The sequence below is a fragment of the Opisthorchis viverrini genome, assembly GCF_000715545.1.
Source record: "Opisthorchis viverrini unplaced genomic scaffold opera_v5_45, whole genome shotgun sequence".
NCBI lineage: Eukaryota > Metazoa > Platyhelminthes > Trematoda > Opisthorchiida > Opisthorchiidae > Opisthorchis > Opisthorchis viverrini.
The window spans coordinates 1107737-1118616 of record NW_008751701.1 but is presented as its reverse complement, the minus strand read 5'-3'; the positions used below and the strand labels follow the sequence as shown (position 1 = coordinate 1118616).

At 44.2% G+C, this 10880-nt stretch overlaps 1 protein-coding gene across 1 annotated transcript; it reads left to right on the top strand.

The window, feature by feature from the left end:
* Positions 1 to 1824: 1824 nt before the first annotated feature.
* On the top strand, positions 1825 to 10322 carry T265_13200 (hypothetical protein; the record flags this gene model as incomplete). The annotated part of the gene is made up of 4 exons (XM_009167717.1): positions 1825 to 2052; positions 2754 to 2925; positions 9445 to 9713; positions 10104 to 10322. Coding segments are annotated over 4 exons (888 nt in total), but the record flags the coding sequence as incomplete, so codon positions are not given.
* Positions 10323 to 10880: the final 558 nt, after the last annotated feature.

Here is a 10880-nt window from a genome sequence, read left to right as displayed (position 1 = left end):
GACGTGCTGCATATTGCGGAGGCGTTGTCTGTCTGGTCAACACTCAGCGGAGCTGAGAGTCTCGGTAGATTTCGGACATTCAGTGGTTGCTTTCAGGAAGCTGACCTTCCTGATAGCCTCATGGCACGATATTCGAGATATCGCAGTATATTTTCATAAAGGAAACTACTCACAAGTTTGCTGAAAACCCTTCGACAGCCCACGATCAGAACTTACTTTGTTAACAAATTGATAGAAAGGTGGAGATTTATAGTTGAGACTAAATGAAATTGCCGGTAGAAAAAGGCTAGTTTATGTAGCTAATCAGATTGGAAAGGAACGGAATCAAATGCTACTGTAAGGAGGATTTTTTCGAAACTAAGTGGTTGTCCCTCGGAGGTAGCCAGTTTGATTAAAACCAATCTATGAGAAACGAAATCCTGAATAGATTTCAGGACAACTCCTCGCATGGTGACGAGACGTTTGAAAGCCATTTGGCATACTCGACGAACAGATCAACTGCCACCTGATGACAACCAATTAAGTATCCTGTTTTGAAATAGTAGGTTTCTCCCGAAACAGTGCACACACACGCACAGGCTTTACCATTTTCATCCTGTTCACGTGATTTGCCAGTCACATGATAGTAGCCCTTGTGATTTCGGTGCCATCATTTAGAATATAGACGGTATTTGATCTGTCTGATGAGGGGTTGAAAACATCAACATGCTCTAGTGTGAGGAAAGTGAAGGAACCCAACCAAATGAGATCAACCAGTTCTGATTTTGCCGAGTCGGTTTGACTCGCCAACTTTGTCTGCTGTCCACTGAATTTTAATGGCCACAACATGCACAGTGAAACGATTCAAAACAGAATAAAGGAACTGCACACAGACCGTTAGTTATTGAACCGCAAGCGTTCGCATTTTCTGTACGCGAGAAATCTCAGGTAAGCAAACTCTGCTAAAAAGTACATCCATTTTCAATTCAATTGAAAGCTAGCATTGTGACTGCTACATGTGTGAAGAGAGTACGAGGCGATTTGAAAGCAATTTGATCAATATTTCAGTTGCAGACGGTGTTGCCATTCCACTGTAGGTACGTCCTTTCTTGTTCCGCTCACTTCGATATACCAGAAGGCAAGGAAGCTTAAGACAGTTCTTTATGGAGACAAGAGAAAATATATTACAGCGGTTTTTGTAGGGTTACCAAGAAATGTTCCAGGTATGAAAAGTATCGATCCTGATCGGCTCAGATCAATGCATACCTTCTTGTGATCCGTAGCCTGCTAGCGGCACATCTGTCAGATCGACGTGACGGTCGGTTATTTAGAGTGGCTCGCCTACAAAAAGCTTCATCCTGCGGATAAAACCGATCTATTCAGATGACCCAATAGGCACTACAGTCCGTTTCATCCTGCTTGGTACTCATCAGCAGCACCCAAATCAAGAATGGACAAATCGGTTGTAGGCGCGTAGCGAACAGGGCATTCTACCAATCACAAAGCAGTTCATCTACTGAAAGGTAGGGTGAGAACTCATGCAACATCAGGGGTATGCTGCGAACCATGTGACTAAAGGGTGAGATACCAGTAACCATATCCTTGACCAGTAACAACCCCAGGTTTTTCGAAGTAGGACTCTGCTTTGTTTTGAGGCCAAATGTTCGATTTTACCACTGAAAACTGTCAAATCCTTTCAATTTTTCTCTACATTGACTGTTTTTTGTAAAAAAAATCTCGAATAATTGCCTTATGTACTGTTCTTCTCACGCACGCTGTTCAACTAGTGACCATTCGGTGCTCTTGGATTACACTGCTTCGTCTGAAAGAGGTCACCAGTAAAGCATATTCGTCCGTGGGCGAGATGGCCAAGTGGTTATAGAGCGTGAATTTACTGACCAGAAGATACGTGGTTCGAACCCGACCTCTGCCTCTCGACCTCCTCTGTCTAGGCTTGGGCAACCTGGCAGTATCCCAGCCCTCGTGCAACCTTCAGTTGGCATGGCAGTTAGGCACCGAATGGGTGCGACAGCTGACCAATATTCATCCATATTCGAGAGCTGTTCACGTACAGTCGTTTAATCGATTTTCGCAACTCATGAAAACTGGCGAGTAATGCAACACGTCAGCCTAAGGAGGACTGTAATAACTCAACAAAGGGAGTGCCTATGAGGCACTTCATTCAACTGTGGTTTCCAAACCTGTTCGATCTGTTCTCACCATAAATATGTACTTATGCCAGAATTTTAGCATGCTATCCACCCGTTTTCCGATCACCAGGCAAATTTGTCAGTTTGTTCACATTTCTTGATCAAGCATGCTTTGTTAAGAAATGGTGACGATTTTAACCCTTATTGGACGGTATACATTCAGCTGTTTGTGAACTCTTACAATCCTGGTCCACCCAAATCAGCCACCATCATTCCAACAACATTCCAATTTGAACTTTTTCACTTTATTTCACTCGTTCTCCTCAGACTGATACTCAGAAACTGTTTGAATGCGCTGACCTTACCGGTTTGAGCTAGTTTTAAGCATTGAAAGTGCGTCAGTAGCTACTCTAATCAAGCCAATGTTATAAAGCTTTTGAAATCAACCTGTGAGCAGGCTTTCCACTAGACTGTGCGAGTTGCCCTGGTAACCTGCTTAGAGGAACAAAATTTATGGAAACGGGAAATGCTTGAGGCTGTCTAAGTTAGGGGAATGACATTTTATCCTCTGGGACCCTGGACATTGATTGCACCTTCAATCATTGTCTTCTGATTTGTTTGCAGCTGGATTTGCTGTGGCCCTGGTGTATTCCCCGGGCTACGCTTTTATTGGTCACTAAAGCCCACCAATGCGAATTGCCAGTCGTAGCCTCAATCGGCCCGATCGGAGCCGTTGACCAATGGCCAACCGGCGCATTGATGACAAACGAGTGCGATTTGACGACTACGTTCACTGGTTAGCATGACGGAGCTGCAAGTTAAATAGTGGAGCAATGCAATGACCAGACGGCCTGAGCATGCGGTGTTTGTGTGCGTGCGTCGTGCATGAAAGCAGTGTGTGTTGTGGGTCTGTCTATGTGTGGCACATCCAGACGGATGACGCCTAGGGCATGAGGGCGATCGATCGATGGTGTGGGAAAGCAGTCAGAAGTGCTCTGGTGGTCCCTATAATGGATAACCTGGTGGATAGCTTTGGGGTCAGAACGCACATTGCTAACACCCTTAAGTTAGGATCCTGTTAGTTAATCACCGGTTTCCAATGTCTAAATCAGTTTGACTTCCATTGTCCTGCTGAGGCTCCCGACTGCAAATTTCTGTTGAACCGTTTTCGTTTCTGTCTTTCTATGCATTTATGAATTCATTCGAGTTGGAAGTGTAACACTGTATTTCTCTCCACCTTGCCTTGATATGTTGAAAATACCCTGCTCGATACAATGCAATTTATAACTTGTTTACCGAATAGCATCACTCTGATGAACAGAGATTTATTTTAGTGAATATACACTCATCTGCAAACTAATTTGGTTCTTTCGAGAGACTCACCTGGAACCCAGCTGAATCTCTCGTTTATGATGTGCTGCACCAGACCGGTCGTGGGCTGTCGATGGATTTTCAGCAACCCTATGAGTAGTACATTACACATATACATGTATCGAGAGATTTATTTTATTTAACCGGCACATCAAGGAACGCGGACAGAGTCGAGGCCAAACAGATGACAATAAGCTAACGTAGGCGTCACTAAACTGCATGGACAATGGCTCAAGAAGCCAGGTCAGTCATCATCCAGCCGCTTCGCTGATTAGAGAGGTAAGATTTTGTTGGTAGGGTGGGGGGATTCGGGACTTTTCAATGGAGATTTTGTCACGTAAGGGAAGCCAGTCTATGCTGAAAATCCGAGAAGCACTGGTACAACTGCTTTATCCTTCTTGGAAATCATCAACAGTGCACATCTCACGAAGTTCCAGTTGGGATTCTCGAACCCGTGACCACTTAGCCGTTCGACCACCATCGACTGATTCGCAGTTCGATTAACTCGTACTTAAACAGGATATACTAGATTTGGCATTTCAGTATAGTTTGGCTTTACTCACACTTTACTCTCCACTAAAGTTATGTATTCAAAAGTACAATATCTTCAAAGAGCGAACTCTTCACGTTGTCTGATGGAATTTGAGTGCAACTCAAAGTGTTGACATCAGGTTTATTTAAACCTTTATACCTTCAGTGTGATGCTTTTCGGATGAGTATTCTGACGAAAGCGCTCATGTCGGTATAAAGTGCAGAAAATCGAAAAGAACTCCTTGTTCATTATGATGAGGTAGAGAATAAAATCACAGGACTGGTCGAACAGTCCTGTTGGCTAGGGAGTCTGGTCTTTGAGGGAGTTGCCTCCCTGATTTCGGGTTTGTGAAAAATGCTTGTCAGTAAAACCACGTCCGCTGATAAGGTTATGCTTTGCATTGACTTCGCCTCAATGGTTTCACATATACTTGGTCTACGAAACGTTCGCCCATGCTGGCTGGTAGAGGGGTAACCATTGCATCTGGTTAGTTTTCTTGAAGGAACACTACTCATTAGGGTCACGACCGGTTTCGTCTTTATTGCTCATCAGGTGGGCACAGTTTCCGTCAACCTTATGGTCCAACTGAACCCCGTTTGTACGAAATTTGTGAAATGCACTCACGTGGTCTGAGGGGGGGGGGGAGACTTGACTGAATCCAGCCAAATATCTTGTTCGTGATCTTCAACTAAGATTCATTAGATTCATCCAATAAAATCAACCTAGTGTGTAAATGAGTTCGTTTGGTTTAATCAGGACATAAAGTTGGTGGACGATGGAGAGCTGCGTATGACTGATGAATTCCGAGACGAGTGAAACTGGTTGTGGGCTATCAAAGAATTTTCAGCAACCTTATGAGTAGTGTATTATGTCTGCACGGTATCACGATATGTCATACCAACTGAAACATGAGGCGGCTGAAGAAAAGGTGAGAATTAAGTTTCGTACGTATATCGGTATAACCAGACGAACTAGAAATCCAGAATTCAGCGAAGCGTAACAACCAGCACGTATGTATTCGAATTGGCGAATATGTACAGCATATGGAATATTAAAACAAGAGAATAATGAATAGAGCAACGAATAGAGTATCAGTCATGTTCATCACAGAAAATCATTAGCGAGAGACAAATGTGGGATTCGGATGAGTCTCCCGTTAAAACCAGTTTGATATACAACTGAGTGTATTTCACACTTGGTAGATGAACATCCATTTATGGTGGATCAATGGTCTCCGAATTGGCCAACTGACTGGAATTCAGTATCAGCTTATCGATTGTTTGTGAGCACGACTCACTAACTAACTAACTGAGAGCTAATCATATTACTGTTCAGACGCCCTTGATCGAAACGCCAAGCGTTAAAACTGCTAGCTAGGATGAAGCGTATTGAGGACCCCCTAGTGGGGTCCGGATGCGAGATATGCACTGCTGATGAAACAACTGCCTGGTCGTCCTCGGGTTTCTCAGCATAAGCTGACTCCACTGACTAGATGGAACCTCAGTTGAAAATGCCAAAATGCCCCCCCACTACTATGGTAATGGTGATTCTACTGACGGGGAGGCACGCGAGTAGTATGTGTTGTTCGTAGAATTTCGCTTTGCGTCTATTGAAAAAGGGAGATCTGTTGCGGAATTCGTAGAGCCACTTTGTAACATTTGCTTGGAGTTGACCAACGAATGGGTGGAGCCAATGAATCTCCAGGAACTTTCAAGACTACTCGTTCGGGAGCAGATCGGCGTCCAGTTTTTGGAACTAAGATGCAGATTAGAGTTTTGCTTCCCTGTTCAATGGTCTATAACCGGTCAGTTGGCATTTCCGAATAAACAACTCCACAGCGAAGACCTCCTTCCTTTCACTATCAGTAACCTTTTAAGTAGTATGTCGCCTCTATTTCACGAGTAATTTGACATTTCGTTTAAAACTTACCTAAAGGGACTGAATGATACATTGCTAATTTGACGTTGTTGTGATCAAGGAATTTTATCCTTTTAAATGAAATTTTTTTTCCTGAATAAGCCCACGGAACTCGCAACATTTGAACTATGAGCTCACTGCTAAGCTGCAATATTACGGTATAATAGATCTGCCTGTCACTACAAATTAATTAAATGAGGACAGCTGCAAAGCTTCAGTTAGCGTAGTGTTTTGCCCCTTTATTCTGGCACAAAACAAGGGTCGATCACAGAGCCATTGATTGATGAGCAGCTGGATGGTCATTAAAAGTCTAGCTGGTACGCCCAAATGGTTCAAGGAGGACGCAAACGCAACTTGCAGTCATCAATACTGCAACATTTTTTCATGCCAGTCTGGAAACATCTCTCTCTCTCTTGCATGTAACTTTACAAAAGTTCAAACATTTAACCAGATTTACACTTTCGGTAACTTGACAAGTTCAGTTGATCCTCTTAGACCACTGCACTCCTGATTGCCTTTTCTAAAAGTACATTATGGGTGAATAAAATGGCTGTTTTTAGCTGTTACATTGTTCAACTGGTGAAAATTTGGGGTCATTGATAAAGTGAATATCGCTCACCTACAGGAGCCCTGAGAGGCGAGTCACGAGGACTATCAGTGAACTGGAGCGACTAATTCCTATGGGTACTTTGTCTCACCCGAAATGGAGTGTTGATCAGGTCCTTCGTGCAGCGCAATTCCACGTGGATATGCCCAGCAGGTTCGCTGGATTTGATATAAAGCCCTTCTCCGTCCACTTTTACTCCCCCTTCTACAAAGAGACTTTCAAATAAATCTTGGTTGTACGGCAGTGAAGCATCGGTGTTCAACACTGATGTCACGCTATTGATGATGACGATGATGATGATTCGGATGATGATGATGATGATGATTCGGATGATGATGATGAGGACGATGATGATGGTGATGATGGTGATGATGATATACGTCGAGTACGGAGACCGGCGAAAATGTGGACGGGTTCGTCCGGCTGAAATCTAATCATCTCGGCTTGGTCCCCGAGGGTTTGATTGCGTCAGTCCTTATTTAAAGAGCAGTCTTCCTAGAAGAAGGAAACTTTGTTGCTTTTCTTCACAGCGGACGCTAGAGGGAGACTGTGTGTTTCGCATCCTGCGAAAGTATATCAATGTGTCTACAGTCAACACACTACTTGTAAGGTTGCTGAATACTCTTCGAAAGATCACGCCCTTCCACTACGGGCTCATTAGGTGGACGCAGTTTCCGAGTTTCTCTCAGTCTTGTGTTCCACTTGAACCCCTGTTGCCAAGTGTGAGAATTTTGATGCAGGTAAATGTATTTCTGGGAATTCTAGGCGGAAGCCGTGTAGCCAGTCACTTTTTCCGTCCGTTTCTATCAAAAGAGTGGGAAAGCCGTTCAATTTGATCACGTTACAAACGCGACTGAGCTAGTCGATGACAGTTAATGTTAAGGTACACACCGTGAACATATCCAGATTCCGTTGTTCATTCGTAACTCATACAAATGTTATTTTTTCATCCTAGTATTCGTTAAATCGGTGAATATCACTGACGTTTACTATGTATATCATCACCGGCGAAAGTTCACCCTTACACCGTGGCTTTTGAAGCATACTCGGATCGGTAAAAACCAGTTTCCATACGAATTACGATCGATTCGATTGTGTGCGGTTATTGACTATCGCCGAGTATTGCAGTCTAAAATATCATCGGCTAGCTCTTCGTGAATAGTGGGCACAGAACCTTATGTGAATTCAGTCTTGAGGACTTGAGGTCGACATGCGAAAATGAGTGAATTTAAACAAATAAAAAAATCATTCTGCTGTAGCACCCTTCTCATTTAAAGCTGCTATGCCATCCGAAGGAAACGCCATCATCAGAGACAGCGAAGTCAGTGTTGACAATGATGCTTCACTGCCCACAAAGTTCATCACATTGTATTTAAAGCCTTGAAATGTAGAGAAGTGGAAAAGAGTGGACGAGGGAGGGGATCATGTACTGGCAAATCGAAAGCATTCTGAGGTGCCTATACCTCCAAGCACTCAGTCAGACAATCTTCAAAGAAACTGATAAGAAGAAGACTAATGGCTTTAACCAGCCACCTTTTCTTGCAATGTCCTCAGTCACGCGCAGACAGGGTCACAGGGATCCCATCCTGGAAGGTCTACCGAACCAATAACACCCAAATTCTTCCCAACCTCTTCTTTCAAGTCAAAGTCTGTCTACCTCGCGGTTTCTATAATTCTGAAGGAGGCACGAAGAACATTTGTCTCGGTAGACGGTGTTACAGCATGCATACCACATAACCGAGCCACGAGGCCTGAGACCCTGCCAAACCTACACTAGAGAAGTCAAGAGGTTGAACTGAAATCGTAGAGCTTCCAGTCAGTAAGTTCGTGCCTTGACCACTAAGCTATCTCGAGTTCAGACAATTATGGTGCCCTGTTCACTAGATGTGTATGATCTGGATGAGTTTTCGACATAAACCAGGCACCAAGCACAAACCAAAGTGAACCGTTTTAGACTACAAAGTAGATTGCTATGTTTGAAGAACGTCGCTCACTCTGGAGCACGTCCAACAATTCGCTCACCACCAAGACTTCACGGGTTTACGAAATTCCTCTCGAACCGTAGCCATCTGATAACTGTGATGGCTCAGTACTGAGGATCTGAGCTAGTTTCGATGGTCCTGACAAGTCAACGAACACAAAGTGCGTTTCAAACCTGTCCGTTCAAAGTTTCCGACTTGAAAGTGAGATCATCAAGGTCGGTACGGTTGACTAAAATTATCCAAAATGAGTAGATCCTTCGAGTGGAGAAAAGTTTATGGTCTAAAGAAAGGTAGACAGATCCGTTAGATGGTGGAAGCCTGGCACTTAAAACCTTCGTATTCCTTGCGAAAGACCAACCAGAGCATAACGATGACCACTAAAGTGTAATTGATTTCAAAAAAGCCGGCTAAAATTTTGACCCAACACTTGGAAGTTCGAGAACTCTGTCATTACTTGGAGAGCAAATAGGACGGAGCGTATTTGTATAGGACACTGAATTCTGCGCTTTCTCGTGCCGCGAGTGATGGCAGCTCGATCGATCCATGAAAAGAAAAACTAACCTCTGGTATAGCCAGCTAGGTAGCTGCGGTGTCCGAGGTGCATTTCAACCACACCCCTCACAGCTGGATTAGGACGTACGTGACAGCACACTGCAAAGATTGTTGTGACCAATTTCGGATGGGGGATAACATCTCCATCAATAGGTAAAACTGCGGTATTCCCTGACCTGAAGTTAGGCTACCATAACATTACCTGTCGAGCGCATGCACTCCCCTTGACTTTCGTGTATTTTTAAAAGCGGTAGACGTTACGTTCATCTGGCATGAAACTGTAGGCTGTTTGCGATTTCCCGACAAGGTTGGATTAAAACGAAGTGTTTTCGTTAGGAATGTCTAAACTCTCAGTAGATTGGGTCACGCGGTTAGTTGAATCAATCTGGGTGCTCTCGCTAAACGTGCAGTTGTCACGTTCAGCTGTAGCACCCATCCGGTGCCTAGCTGCCATGCCACACGAAGGAGGTACAAGGGCTAGGATACTGTCAGGTTGCCTAAGCCTAGACAGGGGAAGTCGAGAGGCAGAGGTCGGGTTCGAACCACGGACCTTCTGGTCAGTAAATTCGCGCGCTAACCAGTTGAGTCATCTCGCAGTTGTCACGCAGATACGAAAGATCAGAGTGAATGTTTCCTGAGTCTAGCAGCTGTTTTTTCAATGCCAAGTTGCTTACTGTGCTTTCAAGAAGTTAAACTGTTTCCAGCGTCGCAGCATCATCAACAGAGTGTGACGGAAGTGTTAAGTGATTTGATCATCCCTTAAAGTCAACGAGGGGCTGCAGAGTGGAGATACTTGGGAAGAAAAGTATATTCGTGCTCTGTTGGGACGTGTCTTGGGGGTCCTAATGATTTCCGAGTTGTTTCGTCCATACCTTCCAAAGCGTCACAATCGAATGTTCGTAACAGATAACGTCTGTTGTATGCAGTAATGTTTTGTCGGAGACAGCGTGACACACCAGACTACTTAAATTCGGCCGGTCCAACGTGTCTTCATAAACACCAATTTAAGTCAGAATTCGAACAGGTTAACAACAGCTGTCATTTCCGATGAAAATGACAGCGAACGGAAACCTTACCTGCAATGCACTATTCATAAGCTTACTGAAAATTCATCAACAGCCCACGACCGGTTTCACCCTTCTTGGGGCTCATCAGATAGGCGCAGTCCCCGAGTTTCCGTCAACCTTATGTTCTACTTGGAACCAAATTGCATGAAATTAGAGAATATACACTAATTTGCAAACTCATTTGGTTCTTTCGGGAGACTCATCTGGAACCCAGCTGAATCTCTCGTTTGTGGTGTTTCCAGGCAGCAACTGACACATGAAGTGGTGTGGTGCAGCACATTCAGTTGCCCCAAGAATGGCGAAACCGGTCGTGGGCTGTCGACAAATCTTCAGCAACCTTATGAGTAGTATATTATAAATATCCATGTATCGTGATATCTCGAATATCGTAGCGACTGAAACATAAGGCGACCTGGTGCAGCACATTCAGTTGCCTGGAAACATCACAAACGAGAGATTCGGCTAGGTTCCAGACGAGTCCCTAAAAAACCAAATTAGTTTGCAAATGAGTGTATATCGGAAACCTTACCTGTTATATCTGCTGATTCGCCAATCTCTTCTATCTGCTCCTGACGCCGATCGAGTGTTTAGTGCCGGAAAAAACGACTCACAGAATGGAACACAATAACTATATTCCGAACAAGCGAGTGCGAGAGCGAGTGCCTGAGCGAAAGTTACAATGGCCCCACGCTATTTACAGAGGACCTTCTGGCATTGATCCAG